This window comes from Electrophorus electricus, chromosome 8 (assembly GCF_013358815.1).
Source record: "Electrophorus electricus isolate fEleEle1 chromosome 8, fEleEle1.pri, whole genome shotgun sequence".
In the NCBI taxonomy this organism is placed as follows: domain Eukaryota; kingdom Metazoa; phylum Chordata; class Actinopteri; order Gymnotiformes; family Gymnotidae; genus Electrophorus; species Electrophorus electricus.
The window spans coordinates 9,479,558-9,504,312 of NC_049542.1; the positions used below are offsets into that span (position 1 = coordinate 9,479,558).

Consider the following 24,755-nt stretch of genomic DNA (forward strand, 5'->3'; position numbering starts at 1 on the left):
ATTTGTGATGGAACATCATAGTCCATGCTAAAAAGCCACTGCACCATCACTCTAACTGTACACAAACAACTCCACATAAACTTTGGCCAATTTAAGATGTTTCCTTTCCGTGATGTCCAAAGGTGTTGCTGATCAAATTATCCACCAATAATAAATAAATAAATAAAACCTGGCTGCATCAGTTTGCCCAACAGTGTCAGACACATGTGCTACAGCTTATCTGGCTAGAGTACACCAGCCATGTATTGCCGCTCCCTTACTCAGTGGGTGAGCATTTAAGGCAGGTGAGCTGTCTACTTTTTCAGCTAAGGGAGCGGCACTTGCTGAAACAGCTGCCAATCACTCTGGTTGTGTCTGCTAAACACTTGTGAAGTAATTTTATAGCACCCCCCACCAAAAAAAAAAAAAAACCCTTTTGTTTTTACACTGTTTCTTGTTTGTGAGTGTCTACAATACTCACAGCAATCTGTTGGATCTTTCTGTTCGATCGAGATGTCTTGATATCAGTTGTATGTTTTATGATTAGTGCAAATGTTAGTCAAGGTTTATCAATGAAAATGCCAGAAATTATGTCCAGTAATTTAAAATGGATTTCTAATGGAATTTGTCCATAATCATGATTATACATTGACCTCCATGCAATGTATGTGAATTTCACAGTGAGGCATGCTATTTCAAATGAAGTTGCCTTTTTTCACAGGTGGGATTCGCTCCATGTTTTCTTGGTGCATTCCTAGGAATTTCTGGAACGCTCAATGGACTAACTGTGGAACAGAACATAGCCAAGCTCAAGAGGGTCAGTGTGTAACTTGCTCTTCTCCTCAAAGCTTATTGGTCAGCAGTCAAGAGTTCTTATTCAAAATAGATGTTTGCTATATAACAGCGGAAACCTTGGGTACTTGAATTTGAACTTCAGCTTTTCAGTGTACAATGAAAGCTGACGGTCTTTTCATAACACAGATTACCTCCAGACCACCATAGAGAGCAAATACAACCAGTTGCTTCATCCCCCAGAATACCCTCTGCTCTCCCACAGCCAGAAACACAGTTTTGAACAATAGCAATGATCCCCAAATAGGCACATAAGATATTTAAGGTACTGCTGGAAAGGATGGGTTTTAGTGCAGCATTTGGTGACTCATGTGTTTGGGTATAATGGAGTGGGGGCTTGACAGCGATGTTCTCTGGGAGAGGACCATAAATTATTTATGTAAGGAAGGTAGTTGAGTTAAAATGAGGCTGAAAGGTCAATCACCTAAATGTCAGAAAAGACAGAAAACGGATGACAAATGCCCTCATTAAGCCAGCATCTTATCTAAAACAAAATGCAAGGTGAAAAGCAATAGTAGAGAATAACATTTTGGTGCGTGGTTATACAACAGCAACTGGTTACACCTTTGGATCACAGAGTTACTTGTGGATTCATGGGAGGTTGTTTTTCAGCTAGTGAACCACATCTTCATTTATCTTCCACAGTGAGGATTAAAGCTCATCTCAATTTTACTTGCAGCTTTTGTGCTTTTTACAACAGGCATCGTCACAAAGCATCTTTAGGAAAATCTAGATCCAGAAAAACTTTCTCTGTGGGCGTGAAGAAGAAACTTTGCCAACATTAAAATATGAACTCATCCTCTAATAGACACTGGATAATGGAAAGATTTATACCTGGAAATGATCCAAGGAAATTGGTTAATTTCAGACAAGGCTAATTTCATTTAACACTTTGGGTCATAGCAGCATAGCTCATGATGTTGGGTCAGATTACATCCCTCCACTAAGCTCTCGTTCTTCTTTTATTATATAACATTAAAGGTAGCATTAGGTGAGGACTGTAGCTTTGCTAAAAAGGTCAAGTACCCGTTAGTTCTCAGGACAGCAACGATTAACCACAAACAATTCAGCCACTCTTTATTGTTGTCTTAAGTGCTGTTTCAAGCTGTAATATCCCTGGATATAAACTAGTCCGTGGCATAATGAAGTGACTGATGTTACCTTGAGCTCGTGTCTGGGGCAGCGATCAGCAGGTTATTTTTGTGCTACATGCCACTTTTGAGTTATTAATCTGCAGTGCTGTCTTTTTGAACAGCGTCTTCATTTTGAGTTCCAAGAAACAGTAGGGTGGATAGTATAATTACATTTTTTTGTCTGTGTGTGATCTCTTTCTCTACATTCCTTTGCTGAGGTGTTTTAGCTTGATTTTTTGTTTTTGCCATATTAAACTAGTGGAAACCATGTGTGCAACATTTGACCCACAAGCCAGAAGTTGCTAACCCCTACTCTAGGACATTTGGATTTTGAAATGTGAAGCAAAAAATGATTGTGCCCAATTATCAACCATCTTGTGGATTACATTTTTCTATAGTCTTTCCTTGTTGTTTTGTAACTAAATCACTAAATCCATGTCAACAACGGAAACAATACAATGATGTCTCTCCCATGGAGAATCCTCTCCCCAGGTGGTCACTTTTTTGTGTTCTGTTAAATAGAAACTGTTAAGGCAAAGATACTGGATCATTTCCTGCATCCACTCCTGCTCAGCTGACCTCTCCAAAGATTGCACTTTTACTTGACTAGACCAGGTTTCACATTAGTTATTTTTTAATAAGCACTTGAGATGCTGGCTGTTCATATGAACTTCAAATGTGTAACTGGTAGACATGAACCCTCTCAGCCTGGATGGTGCCCCACAGCGTCTGTGTACTATGAGCTTTGATTTGACTATTCAGTGTTGATAGTATTGGAGCCATTCAAATTCAGAGTGTGTACAGTAAGGTTCAGAGTGTGTTCACTAGAGTGAACTGTCGTATAAACAATAATAAAAACATGACAAAATAAATGGGAGATTAATGTAATGTTTATGGTGCTTGACTTGAAAGGATTATCTGTGATTTCTGCAATCACAAAAGTTATCGGTTTTGTAGTACTCTGTGTAAAATCTGATTTTAAAACTAAAATGCTAACTTAGGCTATATCTGTGTTCAGCATTTGTTTATGGATTTTGTTTTCAATTTGTCATGTCAGCTGTCCTGAGTATTTTGTCTCAGTTTGTGAAGGTCAGCTGTCAAATGTCCAAAATCAGCAACATTAATACTTTTTGTGTTATTCTAAAATGGTATCTTCTGACTGACACACATTTTCTTTCCCATCTTTGTCAGGACTATTTTGATGCTTTAATCTCCAATTACTATGTAAGTTTTTATATAATTACATGTTTAGGACCTAAAAGGATGAAAAACAAAATTATAGATTAATATCTTACTAACATTGGCTACATTTCTATGTGATTTGAACATTGCTTTAGTGCTTAAATTGATTTAAGCTTCACATTTCGCTAAAGCAATTTTTGCTAAAAATATTTGAATAGAAATGTGAGGCTTGCATCACTACATACCTGGTTTTTTTGGTTATGTATGTAATGTATCAAAGTTTTATTAAGACCAGTATTTGTTTCTTCTTTAAGAACCCTTACAAAACAACACATTTTAAGATTTTTGCTCACAATGCTGTAATTTGAAGCCAGTATGCCGAATCTAATTTCCATACTTAATATGGTATGTTTATTTATTTTTATCAGCTGTGGCCTGCTGTTCAGATTGGCAATTTTTATTTCATTCCACTTCATCACAGGTAAGAAAACATTCTCAGTTCTCTCAGCTAAAACATAATTCAGGGCACTTGCATCTGATTCCTTTCATCTTCTTTATAAACACTTCATACATTTTAAAATGTAACAGAATTTCTGTTTTACTCTTGAAATCTCACTTTTGTCATTTGCAGATTAGCTGTTGTCCAGATTGTTGCCGTTGTCTGGAATTCCTACCTGTCCTGGAAAGCCAATAAGATGTAGTGAAATTATGTTGTCCCTTGTATGTCCTATGGGAAAACGTACCATTGTTGGAATTTGTTGACCAGTATGGTCACAGGAGTCAGGAATAAATCTCAGTATGTAACAGGAAATGAGCATAATATAGTTTACTTTCATTCCAAGCTGTAGTTCTGTAAAGTTGTACAAGTTCATTATTTTTGATTACCCATGAAAGTAGCTATACTCATTTTTGTAATTAAATAACCTGTAATCTTACTTTTTAGTACATTGCTGTTTCAGTATTATTTAACAAAAGTGATGTCAGTTGTCTCTAGATAGGTACTACTGTAAACTGCAAATTGAGAAATAGAGTATGTTCTTTTGAGTATGGATCCTTTTTTAGGAAACAGGATTTAGGTTAAATTTTAAGAAAATATACCCATAAACTATATGCTATTTTTTAGGTTCTTACTTTTCTTTGATTTAAGGGTGTGTTTGGGGATTTTTTTGATTTTTTTTGCATGAGAGAGAATAAATATATTGTTTCAACCTTAAGACAGACCTCCGACTTGATTCAATATTTTCATCCTTAAAGCTCTCCTTAAAATATTCTGTAGAGGTCCATTTGAATGCATATTGTGATTCTTGTTGTTTGAAATACCAATCAGAATATATCAGTATCCCTGAAAAGCAGCCTTTCCTAGAGACACTGCACAGAATCATCGTTTTCATTCAATGATTAGTGGTAATAAGTATGAAGAAATAGTATAGTGAAATCCTCCAACACGTGAAGTATTTCAGCACCATGGATGGATTTGCGATTATGCTGTCCTGCATGCGATGGTCAGTGATGCAGAAATGCATCACGACAGCAGCTTTTTAGTACGCTCCGTTCCTCAATTATACATAATGCTTTGGGCAGCGATGGACAGATTACTGATGGTGACCCTCATATTAATGCTATCATTACCCTGGGGACAAATATAAACTTTTTTAAAATGGGGACATTATAAAATCCACTAATCAATTGCATTTCGTTTAATAATCTATGCGTTCGTATTCTTTTGCTTTGGGGAGGCTGTTGGATATCACAGCCTTCATACATCATACCTATGAAAGCTTTGTAGACCGAGTCTATGTCTCCTGATTAATCCGATTGGGGAGCTTGCACGCCGGACTTACAGCAAACCGACATCCTGCAGTCTACGATTTACCTTAACGCCGTCCAGAAGATACATAGTACCATCCGGTGCGCCAAGAACTCTTCCTATTACTTCAGACCTGTCTAATTTACAAGCAGTTTATGTACTTCCACTGACGTCAGTGGAGCTATCTTGGATGTATATAACCGTTCAGCATGAGGCGTCCCACTCCCAGAGCTGTTTGGAAGGACTGCACGCTTAGTCCTGAGTCAGACCGCTTTTCTGTCAGAACTTTTGAAGCACAGAGGCGACAAAGTAAGTTCTAGTTTTTAATTTGGCTTTTTTCAAATAGTTAATGTGCTTAGGTTTTGAACCGGTAAAGGTATTCATAAAGTGTTTTCAGAAATAATGTTGAGAAACTTTTATGTGCACAGTATTATCTTTGTACATCTGTTCTTGGAATGATTTTCTGTTGAATGTATTAATATTCTTTTTTTTCGTGTGCCATGATTTAAAGCAAACGGTTTATTTTCCTTCTTATTTTGTAATTATTTTTGATTGGCAGTATTTCCAGTGGACTCTCTTTCCATATCGTCTTGACACTTTCTTTAGTACAGTAAAGGCCTGTGCTAGTCCGTGTGCAGAGATTATTTCAACTTTTGTATTATATATTCTATGAAAATAACCTTGTCTTTTTGTGGATTTATAATTCAAATTCAAATCCTTTTGTACTTTTTTTATGTAGGGAGTGAGCTCTCCCGTCTGTTCAACATGATGCCTATCCCCGTTGTGCTTCTGATAGCCACTGTGTTGTTGACCACTCACATTCCCCCGAGTGTTTGCCGACCCCGTGATTTAAGCATCTTCGATGGCCATGGGTATAGGAATCAACTTGACGAAGTGTTGCTGAGAGCTGGAGACAACGCAGTGTCCTACCTCATGGGTGAAAAAATTCAGCAGTACTTGCAAAGAAATCCTGTGTCTCAAAAAAGTGTCTTACATTCTCCTTTAGACAATGCGTTGACGGCGCACAATTCAAAGGGTCTCCCACCCTTAGCGCGCAGCTTGCAAATTATCGAAAAAGGACGCTCACAAGAGGACGAGAACAGTTTGGAAGATCTCGGGGAGTTATCTAAGAGGAACGAAGACCCACCGATATCCATTGATCTCACATTTCACTTGCTGCGAAATATGATCGAAATGGCTCGAATCGAGAATCAAAGGGAACAAGCCGAACTAAACCGCAAGTATCTAGATGAGGTTGGGAAGTAAAGCCTTATCTCAACCGAACATCCTAGTGACAAATTGGAACACCCAAGTTTCGACCCCGTGAACAAGAACAAGCTCAGCGCACTCTCAAATCTCAGTTCTTTTTTCTGAATTTGTTGATACAGCATTATATTCCATGATGCCTGGTCGCCTCTCTCTACGCCAATGATACTCTGCCCCCCTGTCAGTTTGCAAGTGGCAAGTTGCCGCCACTGGCAGGTTGACCACCCCCACGTCCATGGACAATTTAGTGTGTAAGGGAAACGTGTCATAGTCGAAAACTGAACTCACTGAACTCACTTCAAACGGGAAGTCTCGACGGACATCGGTGCGTGCACATCTGTTGCATATACAACATCTAACCTAGTAAATGGATTAAATAAATATTTAAGTTCATTAATTTAATATTATTATGAATGGCCATTCTAGCTTTTTACACTTTAAAGTTAATGGTCTGCCGGTCTACGTTTTCCTGGATACAATTGAGGCGTACACATATGTCAGGTCAAATCCCACAGTAAGGTTTGGTAGGGTTTGTTGCTGGTGTCTATTCTGTTTAAGTGTTTTCTAAGCCTCTGCATGTGTCTAGAGCAGAGGGAAACTTTAAACAGTGATGCCAAAAAATAAATAAATAATAATGCTTTTTTGTGGCCTTATTATAAATGTTTGACTTCACTTCTTGCTACCATGTATTGGTGTGCATTTGTGTCCTTGTCACTGAAGCATGTTTGTCAATGTTATGTTAAAACAAGTTGCTTTTTAAGTGTGTGAGCATGCTGCCATCCTGGGAGGGTAAATAGTAACACTTCTTATTGCAAAATGACATTACAAATCAACCATGTTTTGTGTCTGACAGCAATATGAAGTGATTCAGCTATATTGTACATTGTATATATTACTTGACATAAAAGAGGAAAAAAGCATTAAAACTTTGTATTTCCAGCATGAAAATGCAGTAATAAATAATGCAGTTTTCTCCAAGTGATTCACAATAAAAGTTATAAAAGTTATTAATGGTCAAGGATAACACAAAATCAGATTAACTTGCATTATACTGTACACACACATTTTGTGGCTCAGTTTGGAATGAAACCTTGATTCTTAGTAAAATGTTACCCTTTTTTACTTGAAGACTTGAAGATCTCTGTGCTAAACTGCAAATATATAAGAATATGTGGTAAATTCACATATTGCTGCTTTAGGAAGTCTCTTTTTGCACATATATACATTAGTTCATGTAGAATACTCAGGATTCACTAGAAACTGTTACTACATTTACATTTATTACATTTATTTACATTTATCAGATGCTCTTATCCAGAGCAACTTACAAAAGTGCTTTGTCATTTACTTATAGAATGTATCCTAGCCAGTACAGCAGGTTAGAGTCCTATATAGCAATGAACTAGAATATAGTTGAAATTCAGGGATCAATGCTGATGCCTTGAAGTGCAAAATAAGTTATATCTCAGACAATAAGTGCAATACACAACAAGTACTGGAGCTTGTTAGTCAACATCAGTGCAATAAGCAATACAACAAGTATTAGTGTCAGTTAGCCAACATAGGAGAAGGTCAGTGGTCATTGAAATATTCCAAAAATAGATGGGTCTTCAGTCTGTGTTTGAAGACTTTTATTCCCAAGTTTTCCCCTCAAGCTGTCACCCTCTATCCCTGCTGTTTCAAACTTAATAACTTAGTTTACAATCAATGTAATGGTACAGATACACAATGTGGGAAGCTAAGAGATGTTTTATTGCACTACGGTGATGTATTCCTCATTTGATCCATAGTGTAATACAAAATCAAGACAAATGAAAGAGAGGATAAAAATTTGCTCTTGGGGTGTTATGACCTTGAACATGGGAGTGAGGAAATCTTGTAGTTAGAATCTTGTGTCTGGTGTTCATTTTGTAAAGAAAATTGAAACAAGTAGGAGCCTTCTTTATAGATAAAATGCTTTGACACCAACCTGCATTGTTTTAAAAAAGTAGGAATTAGCTTTGCTGCTTATTAAACAAAGTATTTGTATTCCTTTTTATTCACCCTCAGTGGGTTTCCCTTATCAGAAAAATTACACCTTTGAGTCATAAGAGGTCAAACAACATTGTTTATAACATCCACGTCTGCCATGCTCATGCAGAAACACTGCATACACCAACATGCTTCTTTTGCAGTATTCCAGTCAATTCCACAACCTCACACAACTCTCCTCTATAATGAATTCCTCAGTAGGTTGACATCTCTGGAGACAAGTTCAGAGCCAGTGAGCACAAACACAGTCAAACCTTCATATATCCCAATGCCATACAGAGCACAGACGTTATTAAGTAATGGTGCAGAGGAAAGGCCTGGCATGACTGCACAGTGAGGAAAGGAGAAAGCCACTGGGGATGCCTCTGAGAATTCCTGCTGGATGTCTGTGCCTGCTGGAAGACTGCTTGTAGCAAGTGTGTGGTCTGAGTCCTAAATAAATATTGTATGCCATGTGGCACAATACAAAACATCTCACAGCACAGAAAGCTGCTTCAACAGAAGGGTGGTTTCCAGAACAAGCACCTAAACTGCAAATAGACAGGAGCCTATCTGTAGTGTGATTTTTAACAGACAGGACCTTATTTGTAGTGTGATTTATATACACTAGGCAGAGCCACTTCCAGTTAATTCTCAGCTGGACCTGTGATTCTCAGTTCCCACTTCACCCCTCATTCTTGTGGTATGGACTGATTAGAAAACTGATACACCTTCAACTTTGCTTTAAATATCATGAACAGGGAAGAAAGACTGCTTCAAGTCCAGTGGTACCTGTCCGCAATTATTTTATTAATATCTTTAAGAAGAGTGAGCCGCTGTCAGATGGGTTGTTTAAGGCTGCTGTACAAATGAAACAGTTCCTCTTAAAAGTACCTGTAGGTTCAAGTTTGCTGTAGTTCTATAGTGTTGTTTATGATTGTTCGCACATGATGTGTCCATGTGCCGCATATGACATTATCATCATAATAGTTCACATGGCTATTAATCTTTCAACAGTATTTCAGGAGACAGGTAATATCAAGGATTCACCCTGGAGCTAATGTGAGTTGCTATAGATTACAGGTCTATTCATCCATTCATTGACAACAATGCCAGTGAGTGAAGCTTGTTTGAGGCTCAGAATATAGTTCTGATGAACACCGCAGTGAGTGTGTGAGGGCAACATTCTTTGGTCTGAAGGTGAAGTATTATAACTTTGAGGTGAATTAAGTGGCTGAAGGGGTAAACACAATGTGCAATTCATTGTGTTAAGAGAGTGCATGTACCTGATCCAAGCATTTATAGCACCTCTTAAAAATCCTACGTCAGCATAAACCGTGTAATGGAGTTTGGCAGGATATATATTTGATTCCATAGTCCCTTACATGGTTAAAGGAGTGATGGAAACATTGATAAAAGAAAAAAAAGCATTTCCAAAGCATATGTATGATCTGGCTTTGAGAGTTCTGCTGGCTCTAGGGTCATCGTGTCATTGATTACAGAGAAGCCTTATATAACTAAAAGGATTCAGGAGACTGATTAAGAACCTGAGGAATAAATAACAATGAGATGATTTATCATCATCACCATTATCATTAAACATATAGTGCCCTCTAGAATTATTTGCACCTGTGGTAAAGATGAGCAAAATGGCTAATGGAAAAAATGTCTTCATCATTTATCAGCTTGATAATTCACTGATAATGAGATAATTTAACCTCTTAAGCAAGAGAAAAATATTCAAGGAAAAAATGAAATACTCATAATACATTAATTTTATATTTTTCAGAGACCAAAATATGTTTTACAATAGAATAATAAATTGTAGGGAAAATACCAAAATACTGATAATGACAACAGCCACAGCAACAGTGACAACAATTCCAATTTATGGTTTGAGAAGGTTAATGGTAAGGTAACTGTCTGGCCTAGAAAAACAGAATTAAAATAGTTATAAGGCAGGTTTTGAACTCAGCGAGTGATTGAGTGTCAAACAGAGAGGGGAAAAGAATTCCAACATTGTGGAGTAGCTCTGGGGAAGTCTTAGTCTCCAATGCTATGGAGATTAGATGAAGGAACAATGAGCAAGTCAGTGGTGGAAGACCTGCAAGTGCAACCCTGCTGGTAAAGAGAAAGGAAACTGGAGGGACAGCAGGTGGAAAGATTGTAGAGTGCATTATAAGTGAGGGGAATTTTCGAAGTGAATGAGCTGCTTTACAGGGAGCCAGTGAAGGTCATGAAGAACAGGTGTGATATGGTGTCTGGAAGAACAGCTGGTCAGAAGCCAAGGAAAAGTTCAGGAAAACCTGAAGTTTATGAAGAAACTTTCAGCTTATATCATTCAGATGGGAGCTGCAGTAGTGCAGGAAGAATGGGCAGACAAGACCTTAGTTTGGCAATTTCCAAAGATGAAAAAGGAGGTTTAACATGGGATTCACTTGGGAATCAAAAGAGAGAGTTAATGGTGATCAAGGTTACCACTTCCACATTGAAACAATCAGCATTAAATAAACTGCCACAGATCTCACCTTTTTCTTTGCTTCTTTGCTCCCTGTAAGAGGTTAGTTGATTGAATGATGTTTAGTTGATTAAAAAGATTCAATTATTACCCTTTTCCTCTACAGGCAGGAACAAAGAAAGGATGTCACTTGAGCTTAAATTAACAGTTTGGCAGCATCAAGAGTCTTTAGGCCTGCCAAAGTCTTAGAATTTAAATGACCTCAGTTTAGCAAAAAAAAAAAAAAGTAAAAAGAAAGATAAATGATGCAAAAAAATCCCTATTCTTCACTGTGAAGTATGATGGTGCATCTGTGATTGTAAGACTGTTTCCACAGACCCTGGGAATCTTGTGGGTCGCCAACATGTGGGTCCCCAACATTATTCCACGTTGTTAGAATAACATGTGGACTGCATAAAATACCAGGTTTAGATTCAATTTAGGTACCTGCATCAGGAGAGTAAGACTGGATCATAGTTGGATCTTCAAGTAGAAGAGTGACCCAAAGGACCATGAAGAAATGTTTTCAGATCCATTTACACATATTCTCCAACATTAAAAGAGAAGTCGCAGTGCTGCAACACACTAGATACAGAGCTGCCAATTTATATTGTTTTAATTGTTACCTCACTGAAAGGTCAGTTTTCTCAATTTTCATTGTAAGAAACAATGATTCATATCCTTTTTTGCTCATCTTTACCAGAAGTACCAATAATTCACGAAAAAATCCTCTATTATGATATCTATACCTTTAGACTTCAGGGGGACCCTGTTTTGTTCCCTGGTTCTTCTTCCACTCCAGGTAGGCAAGCTACATCCATGCCTTCATCTAGATTATAGAGTGCTTCTATTTCCTCATTCTGAGAGTCTACAACAATAGAGCATGCTTTTCATGTTTTCTATAGTAAATATTTTATTTTAATAGTAAATGTATTTTTTTTTACAATTTACATTTTTCAGGAAAGACAGCCAGTGTAAGTTTCTGAGCCTAGATCACATAAGGCATTTCATTATTTCTTTACCTGTACGGAAGTCAATAGCTTTCAGGATGTTAGCAACATCATCTGTGTTGACAGCAAAGTGTGCCATGCTCTCGTAACCCGGCTCCGTTCGCTCAATGTTGGAGGCCTTGGCAGTATCCGTGATCCTGTCAAGGACATGGAAGTGCAGTTGCAACCCCATAAATAAAAGTGATAGATAGCAATGACCAGTCGCATGTCCCCCCGCAGTTATCTGTGACGCAGATGCACAAGACAGCATTCTATGTCTCCACAGGTAGAGCAGCAGGAAGCGTGACACAAGCAAACAAAGTAGCTGCTGCGTACAGGACTGTACAGGTTTTTGTTTGTAGTTCTGTAAGATGTTGGGCGTAACAACAGTGGATGAAGTATGAGTAATGTATTCAGGCCTACTTACAGTAGAGTTTTAGTACATTTTGTTTCCATGTGTTCCATTGTTTATTTTTAATCCCTTCTGCCACCAGGGTTTTCCTCTTACTCAGGCTAGCAATTATTTCTCCAAACTGCTTTGCTGCTGCATTACATGATGCTTTAGGGTATAGAAGCCTTTTATCTTCTAATTATTCCCATTTTCAAATCAGATCTATAATGTTTCAAGCCAGAGATGGCAGATTTAGTATCTATTCATCTTTAATATCTATTTGTTAATTTTAGGTTGATTTGCATTGAAGTATTTGTTAGTCACATCATGTGACTAACGTGTCATGTAATTTTAGACATTAACAATACTGTCACAGTCATGTTGTGAATTTATAGAAAAAATATGTAAATATTGCAAACCTATTTTGCTGCTTGTAAACTATAAATTAAACTATACATTAGTGTTTTAATTGGTAGGTCATGTTGTCCTGTTGTATTTTATATGGGATTAAAATGTTCCTAATTATTATCATTAAAGCTATGCTCAGGCATTGAGCTCTACTACAACAGAGTAAAAAAATAGACAAAAAGAAATCTTATATAAGATTTGTTTTCCTAATTCCCAAGTAGTGAAAAGTGATTAAAAATAAAGAGCCAATTTGAAACTCTATTAAATATTGTTATAGCATTTGCATGCAGCCACTCACAACATGACTATGTAAATGAGCATAATCCAAAATAGAAGCTTGCTGGGTCATGCATTTTCTCTAGAGTATAGTTTGTTAGTATGCTCTAAGTATTATAATGCAAATATAAAAGGTTAGTGTTATTTATTAAATTGTGCCCATAGTTGGCAGAATATCCCCAAAACCTCTTAATAATAGAACATTTTAACACTTCTTCTATTTAAAGTTAAGATGCAATTCCAGTGAGTTCAAGATGGCATTTGCATTCTGCAGTTCTAAAAGTATTTGTGGTACGAGCATGCAGTGTGTGAATTAGAAGAAAACTTTAGAAACAATCTCCTTTGATGAGGACTTACTTTTTACACACTTCTTTAGCACCCTGTGGATATAGGGAGTTAAACTTATAAGTAACAAATCTCTCAGTCTCCTGAACAGCTCTCATCATGAATGCAACCAAAAAAACCTGTTGTAACAAATAAAGTGTTACATCCACTTCTTAGGTAGTAAACCCAATAGGTTCAACAAGTGGTTGTTAAAAAATGAATAGATCCTGGCACCTGCTGCACTTTTTTTACAAAGAAACTATTTTTACCCTCCGATAAAGGATGAGCCATTTAACAGAGCATAGATATCACTCAAGGGAAAGTGTTGACAGTACTGTAAAGGCTACTGAGACACAGGAGTCAGGATTCCCACAAATGTGGACGTGCCACAAATCCACACAGCAATACAGGGAAGAGGAAATCAATATTTGCCTGTATTTATACGAAAAGGATGATTACAGCATGTTGACAGGCAGCCATGTCAGTCAGCTGCCAGGATATGAGGAGATGAGTGATAAATCTCTGGTCAGATCAGGTTGATTTTGAAAAAAGCACTGTGTCTTGTCACCTTCTTTCCATCTTGGCCTTATGTGACCTTGTGTGAGTAGGACCCCAGCTAGAGCAAAAGGCTGTGTGAAGCTGTCTTTAATGTGTCACTTATTTGAAGCTTTGAGGTAAGAAAAAGCAACCACTCAAACTGTAATCCTTTTTCTGAAGGTCTTTAGATCTTAAGAATCCACAAATACAGAACATGACAGGTATGATGAATCATTCTATTCGGATTTAATAAATATTTTTTGGAACACCCATACTTATTACAGTAGTGTAACTAGAAAAAAAAACATTCTTGAAGAGGCTTTCTAGAGTACAGTACCTGAAGGAACACAGCCATCTGTGGCTCCTCCATTGACTGGATGGCTGCCTCTACTAGTTTGACCGCCACCTCCAGGTGGTCTCCATGGCGGCGGATGAGTGAGCGCACTCGGCTCAGCTTCTGGTCCTGTACCCTGCTGATGCCTTCCACCAACTCTTTCTTACGCTCCTCCATGATGGCGTAGAGCATGTCAAACTTGTCACACAGCTGCTGTTTCTGCCGCTGACCATTCTCCTTAAAACCATGAACACAACAACCTTCATTTTTTTGACTTGTCATTTGACTTGTAGTAAACATGTTTAATTATTTTCCAGTAACCAGATTAAAGTTTTGTTCTGTCCCTTTCCATTGACCATGCACAGGATGATTCATTTAAAGTTGTGCTTTAGGTAAATGCACTTCTGTTATTCTCACTTCAATAGTCCTGCAAACATCCTCCATCTGGGAGATCACGGCCTGGACTCGGTCATTTCCTGCGACCAAGATGGCGATGCCGTCGCCTAGCTCGGTCTGAAACAAAACAGGGCAAAATCCTAGTAACCAGGCTTTGTAGATCATTCTCAACAACATAACCATCTTTCTCAAAGTGTCATCTTTCACAACAGTGTCAGACTCAGTTATGACAAATCCGTTCTGACAAACAAGGGATCATAGAACAGCATGTGAAACTGCTTGCTGAGAATGTAAGTTTGGTCTCAGTCATGAGTGACCATACTTTGCTCATTTGCCTTTGTAATAAGTGATTCACTGCACAAGTGGAAAGGTCAATGCAGCCACTGTGTGGATTCATGAGTGTTACTGGGAGCTGGTCTGCTGCTGCAGCATGATGGCTGCAGCCAGCTAAGTCCTTCTTGAGAGCTTTGGTGCAGGCCGGCACCAAATTGCTGCTGACCCAAATGGGGCTCTCTCACGGCAGGGGCAGCCACAAGCAGGGAACATCTTCCAGTCATGCAAAATGACCTTAGGCAGAGCTGCACTGCACATAACACTCAGACATATGGTGTCCTCCATGCATGCCACTTCGCTGTTGTGGGAGATGCTAGTGTTATTACTCATTGTTCATCTGGTGTCTAGTAGCTATAAAGAGAGAAATGATAGCAGCAAATTACTTCAAAACAAAAACTCAAGTACAAGACCAAAGGAAGCAAACTATGACTCAGGGACCATGGGGAGTGCTGAGTCATTTCTCAAGGCCAGCCATAACCTGATGTGAAGACGCTGATTACTAGCCAGCCCACCAGAAGCATGTCGAGATCATTGCATTGTCCCAAGCAACTGGTAAGGTGACAAAGTGAGTGGTTTCTGGTAGGTGGACTGAAATCTGCATGATTTGTTTGGCTCAGTGCTCAGTTCAGTAAACATTGTACAAACAATCGAAATCTGATTTTGAGCTGTTTAACAACAGTGGGTTGGTTCTTTTAAAGCACTTCCAGATTCCATATTAGGATCTCTGACAGGATGTGACAGTTGTTGGTAGGAGGCAGGAGGCAGATATTGATTAAAACATGGAAAAATGTTCATGTAAAAGTGTCTTTGTGTATGTGTGTGTGTACTCATTCTTCTGTGAGCAACTGAGAAAGTAGGTATTGACACCTGAGCAGCAGCGTGAGATTTAGCCCCTCATGGTGTTGGAAGTCTGCTGGATTGTACATTACACACACACACACACACACACACACACACACACACACACACACACACACACACATCTGTTTCTTTTCATTTCACTTCATACTGTGAAACCAGGTGCAGCCTGCCTTCTGTTTGACCAGTCCTATGGTAAAGACTTGGTTGATAATATAGTGTTGATCTTTTGCTTTGATGTAAAATGTTAACTGTTAAGTATGAGCTTAAATATGCCTGTGCTTTGTCTAGAGTTTTTTAGGCTAGGGATACAACATACTGACCCAACTGTTGGTCGATGGAATCAGAACTCGGTATACTCATTGTAAGGTGCCTATATATCCTTTTGAGCTGTTTTCTTTTGCACAGGTGCAGAACATACACACATGTCATTTGTCAGCTGTAGTCTGGTGGGGTAACAGTGAGCTTAAGGAAGGGGATCATTAGTCGCTTGCAGTTGGCAACTTCATAGTCAATCTGGTGTGTATCTAGCTTTAAATCCAGACCTTACAGGCCTCATTTGTGGCCCCACAGCCACCTGAAATAGTTCATCAGTATGCACTACTTAATGGGTGAGGTGCATTTTGAGTTGGAATGGAAACAAACTGAGGAATGTATTAGAGACTATAAGGATAAGCAAATCAAATTATCCTGAAGGTGGGTTATTGGGGTTTAGGGGGGAGCTGTCAGTCATGGCTTTCTTTGGCATATCAGCAATCAGATTTACTCTGGTAAGTTTAATGACAGAAGCCAGGACTGAAGTTCATCCAAGATATTTCAAAGTAAATGTCAGTCAATATTCTACATACATTTGCTCCATTCCATAAAAATAAGTACAAAATTGCATAAATGTGCTCCATAGCAGTCAGGGAGAATTTGTTCTACCTTCTGTCTGTTGTAGATGGTCTGCAGTGGGGCAACCTCACAGTTTTTGTGCGCTCCGAACACTTTACACATTGAGCATGTTGGTGTTTCACAGGTGAGGCAGTAGATATTGATCTTCTCCTCTTCGTGTTCCTCACACATTAGCTGCTGCTGCTCCGCCTTGGGTTGGAGGGGCCTACAGCGAGAAGGGAGATGGGAATAGCAGGGTCACATTAATAAAGGAGTGCTGATGTAAGGCTAGTTCTCTCTTTTTTTATGGTGATCACCAGTGGGTGCTGGTGAAAAAGCTGACTATAGATTGGTCCAGAATGTTTGTCACAGCAAATTCAGCCTAACCAGAGTTGCCTAAAACTTCATAAACAAAGACAACTTGCACCAAGAGAGGGCAATAAGAGATGTTTAGGCTGTATGAATTTGGTCATTTTTTACCAATGTAACACTTTACATTGGTGTCCATGGCTATACTCCAACACCTCTATGTAAAGGTTGTTTGATATCTTAGAAGAGATTTTGTAAAATGCATTGTATTATTTTTATGACAGACTCATGGTCCACATGGCAACATTCCTGCTTTGACATCAGAGGTGTGATGTCACTTTCTTGCAACGCTCTGCTGTGGTTTGGAGACTTGGAGAACTCTTCTGCTTTTTAGAGGTGATTTGCCAGCTGAATTGACTGATAAATCTCATAAAATATTCTGGACCAAAATGAAAGGATTACTCACAAAGACCTTTTCAAAATGCTTCTGTCATGATGCATTAATTTTTAATGGGTTGTCAAATAGTGAGGGATGCTATTTCCAGTGAACTTGCCAGGAGCCATTTCCAGATCAGAAATGATAATTGTGAAAGAGTGTCACCCAGTGGTTATATTAAGTATGATCTTTTTACCATTTTGCTCATATGCATGCAAAACCCCTCCCTATCCTATATGAGTAACAAGTAGATTCATCTGAATTATGACTGACAGACAAGCAAAGAAGAAAAACTCAATGGTCAAATATCAGTCCACATCTTCCGCACTGATGGATATTCCTAATCTAACGTGAGAATCTAAGGCTATTCATAATCTTGGTTATGAAAGTGGAATCCATTGACAGTTGGACACAGTGAAACTAAGTTTGACAAGTTTCTTGGAGCAGTCCTTGAATGATATATATATATATATATATATATATACATATATATGAAGACATTTATATATATGTGTAAAAAAAAATGCAATAAGTTAACATGTACACTGCTTACAGGAGAGGGAACTGGGAGAAGTCACATACAGAAGGAATGAGGCACAGTATACATAATCAGTACAGTTGTACATTGCAGTGTGTCCCATAAAGTGTGCATGTGGTGAGTCAAACCAGAGGGATATGAGAATTGACCTTATTTAGGAGTAATACACCCTGGGGAAAGACGCTGCGGAGATAGCCATTGATCCAAGTCTTAAGGGTTCTTTAGAGTTAAAGCAATGTCACCCTAAGAGACAACCATGGTGTTTTGGCATCTCATGTGAAGTCCATGAATGGAATTCTGTTTTAGGTTCTTGTGCATTTGAGGTGTTGAAAAATGAAGTGCAAAACCATGTTGGATTGCACTGTCAGTAGACCTATTTACCTGATATACTATCTCAGGGTGTTTACAGAGGTTACAGCAATTGCTCTGTAATAATTTATTCCTGTGTGGGGATTTTTTTGGGAGGTGGGTATTATTGTAGAGCATTTCAAGCAAGAAGGAACTTCACATAACTCCAATTATTTATTGAAGATCTGCATGAAGCCAGTTACCACTTAGTCAGACTTTCAGACAGGAGGGAAATACACCATCTGTGCATGGTGCATTTCTGTAATTCTGTCCCTGAAAGAAAGAACATCCTCTTCACAGATTGTAAGTGCAGGCTGAGAAGCTAGAAGAGTATGGAAAGTAGGTTCTGGTGGCTGAAGAGCTGTGTATATGAGGATGAAGTTTTATGTGAAATCCTGGCTTTTTCAAATGTACAGTCATATGTACATATGTCATATGTATTCAGCTCTTCAGATAGATGACAATAACCCATTTTCTAGATGAGAGCTGTTGAGGGCTGATAAAGTTCTGTAGGATTTTCTGCACAGTCATTGGGTTGTTTGTTGAGAGCATATTCCTCAGTTTGCTGGAGTAAATAGTTTTGGATGCTTTAATCTCTCTTATGATAGTGTTTCTTGCTTGGTCTCCTTTTCTGTATGCCACTTCTTTACATTCCAAACATTATATTCCAGGCAGAGTTTGTCTCTAGTCTAACTGGTCCACTTCTTTACAGTGATAATCATGGGTAGATTTGGCAGATTTTAAGGTTTGCCTATAGGTTGGCAGAAGCTAAACTAGGCAGTGATCAGAATGTCAAGGGCTGCATAGAAAATAGAGCAATATGCATTAATTAAAATTGACAGGTATAAAAGGTGAGGCCATGATATGTCACATGTTAATACTTTATTTTGGGACATTCACCCAATGACTTATGTGTTACTGGTTTTCAGCGATAAAACAGGCCTGCATTAAGGGTTTTATATATATGTAAAACTGTTGTTATGTTATATTTCCTATATATCTTTTATATTTGAAATTTAGGGGGGGATTTTGAACAAACAATCTATGCTACAATAATATTTGAAATATTTGACCATATATTGGTCTGCATTTAAATATTTTCACTGGAACTGTCTAAACTGTCAAAACTGTCGCCATATAGTTCAGAGTCTCAGGAGGTTTGATGACACATTGTTTATCTCTTCAGGGTTAAAGAATTCTGGTTATATTTAACATTTTGGTGCAGTGGTGCAGCAAGAACAGTTAGGTAAAACAATCCCTTGGGCCTCTGCACAAGTTAAATTCATGAAGCAGTAAGTGCTATGACGTTGTGAGTCCTAAACCTTTTAAACAACTATGAAGGTCAATGAAAATCCAAGTAGATATGACTCTTAATACACAACTTTAGGCTGTGCTAAGTATCAAAGCAGATGCAGTCTTTTAAAGCCTCAAGAGTCCATCATCTTGCCTAGACTGCCAGCAGTTTGAATGCTATGAATAAATAGTGTACTATATTATGAATAAATGGTGTGCTACTGTACAGACTGACCTCTTAGACTCTTGTTTGTAGATATCGATGATGTTCTCAACTAGAAGGTTCCGCTGAAGTCCAAACACACCATGTCGATCCAGCACCACCTCGTGCCGACAAGATGGGCAGCGGAAACGGCCCCCTGTGGACACAGTGGTGGAACCACGCGTCTGCCAAAGAGGGTTGGAGGCCTGGGCCATGTAAAAAGAAGAGTGAATTACAAATTATTCCTGTTATTTTAATGTCCTACTATTGGTAGTACTACAGTAGTGTTGTGGTCTCTGTAAATTACCATAAATTAAGTCTTTGTCTAGTCTCAGTCTCAATATTATTTGCAATTGGTATTGCTGTTCTATCTGGAAGGAATTGGAAATTTTTCATGAAAACACCTAGATCAGTCAAATGCATTAACTAGCTAATGTAGCGTGTGATGCTCCAGTAATTATATGAGATACCTATCACCAAATGAAGATCTGAGCCTATGGAAGAGCTGATGAAAAGATCAATAAGCGAGCCCAAACAAGGTGTAGTGGAATGTCTCAAAAGGAGAGATGAGCAGTGGAACAGGGAAATTGCATATCTGAAGTTGTAGTACCCCTTTAACCAGGCCAACTTTCTTTCCAACAACTCAAGAAGGCAAAAGCCCATACTTGGTCAACAGCATATTCATATACTCAAAAACCACCAAAAAAACCAAAACCATCTAAAATTCCCCACTTTTGGAAAAATGATGAATGTGTCTGGGGTTTTGGATTTTTCGAGAAATGTGACAATGTTCTGAGAGCCATGACCGATCACAAACATATGGCTACCATCAGTGCTGTTGTAGAAGCTGGTAGATGACTGATAAAAACAAAATCTACAGCTTTTTTTGGGTGGGTGACTCTGTGACACAATTGCATATCAGGACCTTTGGGGTATTTTTAGATAGTGTTACCTAGGATATCCCATGGAATATAACATCTTTATTTCTCTTCATGAATAATTTAACAGGAAATAAATATATGTGACTGATTGTTATGTTTATGTCATGTTTTTGTAACTACTTCCTGTTTGATCCAGCCAAGGACTCATTTTACATTTACATTTACCGCATTTAGAAGATGCTCTTATCCAGAGCGACTTACAAAAGTGCTTTGTCATTTACTCATAGAATACATCCTAGTACAGTACAGTAGGTTAGAGTCCAACATACCAATGAACTAGAATGCTATAGAAATGCTGATACCTAGAAGTACAAAATAAATAAGGTCTATCTTAAACAATGATAAGTGCAATAAACAATAAGTGCTAGAGTTTGTATAATAACCTGAACCTGTTTGTTTTATATAACAACCTGAATTTGTACAAGAAGGTGGCCATCTTGTGGAGAACCAAGGCTGGGAACATTTGTTTGGGGATCAAAGTGCTTTTTTCTCCTCTTTCTTATCATCTCTCTCCTGCTGTGCTGGACCCTGTTTTGTCTTTTTTTTTTTTTTTTTTTTTTTTTTTTTTGAGATGTTTGTATTTTCTTTGTAATGTATTTACTTTTTTAAAAACTTTTTAAGGGTTTGAACAGAGAAGCAAGCTCCTCTGGAGGTGCTCTGAAGCTTGCTTTTGTTCTCCCTTCAGACGTGGACTGTTTGTTGCTATTGCTGGCTATTTATATGTTGTCAATACTAGGGAAAGTATACATAAAGTAAGGCTGTTGTTTTGGGCTTGTGCCAAGTTTTTTCATATTTCAATTATAACCACTTTACATTGTGCTTACTGGATTCAATCCACCAATTAAGTGTCCGAAAGGGGTTTAAGCCAGAATGTTACGAATGTAATTTTAAAAAGGGTTTTGCCTGTTTACAGACTCTAAGAGCATGTTTTGCAGATACAGTTGTAGCTATCCAAGTTTAATGTCCTACATAAGGTTAGATATTTGTAAGTTAAATTTGTAGGCTACTCATGCATCTTTAGTCCTTCCTCAGAAAGAATAACATTATGCTGTAGTTTGATGACTTTACACTGATGCCTTTTAAAAGTTAATTGAATAATATATTTATTCATTTTAAGATTATTGGTGTGTACAAATGGTACATTTATGAAATTTTTGCACTTTTGTTATATTATTAATGTCACTAAGACCTCAAAGGAACTAATAACAAGTCAAACCTCATCATACTGCAAAAGCTTTTGCTGGATCTGCACTTGACTATTAAAGTGTACCTTTGAGCAAACTACCTTGCCTAAAACTTGTCTACAGCTTGTTCAAACTGTAGTAGTAGTAATATATACTTGAGTGAGGGAACATAAAGCATCTGTTTAATCAATACACAGTCTAGAAATTTCTATAAGAAATCTAAATTTTTCATGAATTTTTCAATGTTTTCTAAAGCATCTTAATCATATAACATTCATATATTCCACAGGGAAACAAAGACCTATAAAGTAATCCCATATTTTCTTTTGTCCAGTAGTTTGCCAAAACACAACTATTTTGCACATTTTCAGATTAGATACTGTCACAGAGATGTCTTCTCTAGAGAAAATGTCTTCCCTATTTGGACTTTTACATCATCCATCAAAGTCTGAGCAGAACTTTCCCCCAAACCACCCAAAAATCAGACTTTGAATGCAATTTTCTACTGCACTTTCAGTTAACAACTGAACAGACAGATGTCTGTTAGTGTTAGAGTGTACAACTGCTGATGGAATTCCTTGAAAAACACTAAGAATTATATTTGCATTACAACATTTACACAGCTAATGACTCTGAGATCCCTAAAGCCTATATTACTGTTTAATACTAACAGTATTAGGGCCTAATATTAGTTATGATAAAAACAAAATTTTGTTTAACTTTCTAAAAAAAAATCTTAAGTGAAATGTTTGATCGCCTTCTCAATTATTGCCTTGGTAAACAAGAATAAAAAACACCTGACCGTCCAATATATGGAAGAAATCTAACCTTCAGTTCAGGTAACATTTAAAAAATATATATATATATATATAAAAAACATTTTTAATCAAAATCATATCTCAGATTTAATGGCCTTATAGGGGCATCTTAGCAAAATTTCACAAAAGTATCTTCACATTTATTTATAAAATAAAATCTTATTCTTATTCTGAGAAACTCAGGCATGGTCATTTCTTGGTTATTTTTTATGTTTTTTTCAAACAATCAAACATTAGAATATAACTGAAAGCATTTCAAGCATTACACTAGCAGACTACAAATGAAAGGATCGGAATATTTGTAAACATCCCTTGAACATGATTTCATGGTGGAAATGAAACAGAATGACACCAAATAATTTTTTGGGCTAAAGGCACATGAAACTTTGGCATAAAAGGGGATTTGTCAATAATTGTGTCCCACATTTAGTGCTCTCAGCAATATTATAATACTCTATTATTTTCTCATGGTGATAAACATATCATAATGAATTCTTCCCAGGTTTTTTGTTAAATTGAAGAGGTGCATTTTTAACAATTTACAAATGTGCCTTTATTAAATAAACATTTAAAACTATAATCTCCTGGATTATTTTTTAATTTTAATTATCTAAGGCAGTGAATACCAATGCCTGAGCACCTAATGCACCTAAAACAAGTTCACATTGGCTGTACCTCTAAAGAGAATGGCAAAGATGAGTAGCACTAAATGGATTGTTAGTATTTATTTCAACAGGCACACTGGGACTAAATACATTTTACTAATCCCAGCAGCGCAGCAGGCACTCAGCACTCTAGGATTACTTTCTGACCAATTATTTGCCCTTTAAAGAGACACACACGTACTTGGATCAACAACATGTTTGGTGTAACAAATAAGTCATTACATTGGTTGTATAATCAGGAACAAATAAAAACTTCAGGCGACATTGTTTTGCAGTTTCATTTTCTGTTCAAATGTGAAATTCATAGAAGTTAAAAACTGCCTAAAGGAATGGAACAGCTGAATCTCACTGGCATAGATTCATTCTTTCCCAGAGCTCTAGTAAGCATGGATTACCTGAAAGACATCACTTGCACACTTCCTGCAGAGGTTGTGTTGGCATGGTAGGATGACCACTGGCTTGGTGAACATCTCCAGGCAAATGGGACAGATGAGCTGCTTCTCCAGGGCCTCCATAGAGCCAGACTCCCCCATGGTTGTCTTGAAACCCAATGCAAAGTTCATTCCAACTTGCTTCTTTTACTTCCTTTATAAAACTGGGATGATATTCTTCTCTCTGAACAGTGCCTGTGTAATAGCACCTATCTGATGAACTGCTGCCTGCTCCTTCTGTGCTTGCAGAAAGCTGTGGACAAAATTGGTCTGTTTATCCTGGGTTGGATTACTATCCAAAGCCACTGAGACTGCCCTTTCAGAGTTATTGTGGGGTGGGCAGGTTTATCAGCTGTAACCTGAGAACAAGGGTACAGCCTGGCACTGAGAAAGGAGCAGCAGTTGGTGTGTGCTGGCTCAATGGCTCCTGAGTCACCAGGACACATGAAGATCTGGCACCAATGAGAGGAGCTAGCAAATACTGAGGACAAGCGTGACCACACAACTGAGATTTAACCCTGGGGCAAGATATAGCTTTTCAAATTTTTAAAATATTTCTGTCCAGCTATCTTTTCCTTTTTTGGGGGTGTATATATATATATATATATATATATATATATATGAGAGAGAGAGAGAGAACGAGAGAGAGAGAGTAATAAAACCCCAATAGTCTGCTGGAGAAAATAATTCAAAGCTGCAAAAACATCCTTCAATAAATTCTAAAAATGCTCTGTCACTCTGTCACTCATACAGAGATAACAAAAGACTAAATAGATTGATATTAACTTTTGTATGCTAACCTATGTTTTTTATAGAGACTACAAAGCGCTCCTAGAAGTTGTCTGCCATATGCTGTAAATGTAAATGAGTAAACAAATCTGAGCATTCAGCAACCATACACCAACACAGGCACAAAAATGAAACATTTTCAAAATGGTAGTCTGATACAAATCTAAGGTTATTTCTTCAGATTCAATTCTTTCAAATTAAAATAACAATATAGAAGGTATTCTTTGTAGGGGAGTTATTTATTGCAAGATTCACTTCAATGTACCAAAGTAGTAAAACATTATTTTTTTTTTTTGGTAAACATCATTCTCTCCATTGTATGCAGCATTTGTAAACTTGGCAAACAGCTGTCAATC

At 37.6% G+C, this 24,755-nt stretch overlaps 3 protein-coding genes across 6 annotated transcripts in view; 2 read left to right on the top strand and 1 right to left on the bottom strand.

The window, feature by feature from the left end:
- Window positions 1-4,360, top strand: part of mpv17 (mitochondrial inner membrane protein MPV17) — a 23,103-nt gene extending 18,743 nt beyond the window's left edge. For 3 of the 4 annotated variants that reach the window (XM_027000629.2, XM_027000619.2, XM_027000636.2), the window contains 4 exons: window positions 701-796; window positions 3,156-3,188; window positions 3,575-3,627; window positions 3,778-4,360. In XM_027000629.2, coding sequence (XP_026856430.2) covers window positions 701-796; window positions 3,156-3,188; window positions 3,575-3,627; window positions 3,778-3,847 — 252 coding nt within the window. In that variant the 3' untranslated portion in view covers window positions 3,848-4,360. The remainder of the gene's footprint in view (window positions 1-700; window positions 797-3,155; window positions 3,189-3,574; window positions 3,628-3,777) is intronic. The other variant, XM_027000645.2, reaches the window with a different exon arrangement.
- An 826-nt stretch (window positions 4,361-5,186) lies between these two features.
- uts1 (urotensin 1) lies at window positions 5,187-7,402 on the top strand. The gene is made up of 2 exons (XM_027001217.2): window positions 5,187-5,262; window positions 5,693-7,402. The coding sequence occupies exon 2, from the start codon at window positions 5,719-5,721 to the stop codon at window positions 6,217-6,219; it is 501 nt and encodes a 166-aa protein (XP_026857018.2). The 5' UTR covers window positions 5,187-5,262; window positions 5,693-5,718; the 3' UTR covers window positions 6,220-7,402.
- Window positions 7,403-7,600: 198 nt separating this feature from the next.
- trim54 (tripartite motif containing 54) lies at window positions 7,601-23,857 on the bottom strand. The gene is made up of 9 exons (XM_026999961.2): window positions 23,575-23,857; window positions 19,605-19,777; window positions 16,497-16,671; window positions 14,403-14,498; window positions 13,989-14,222; window positions 13,148-13,170; window positions 11,749-11,873; window positions 11,476-11,594; window positions 7,601-9,776 (listed from the first exon to the last, which is right to left on the bottom strand). Exons 1-8 carry the CDS (start codon window positions 23,740-23,742, stop codon window positions 11,485-11,487), a joined length of 1,104 nt encoding a protein of 367 aa, XP_026855762.2. The 5' UTR covers window positions 23,743-23,857; the 3' UTR covers window positions 7,601-9,776; window positions 11,476-11,484.
- Between the last annotated feature and the right edge of the window lie 898 nt (window positions 23,858-24,755).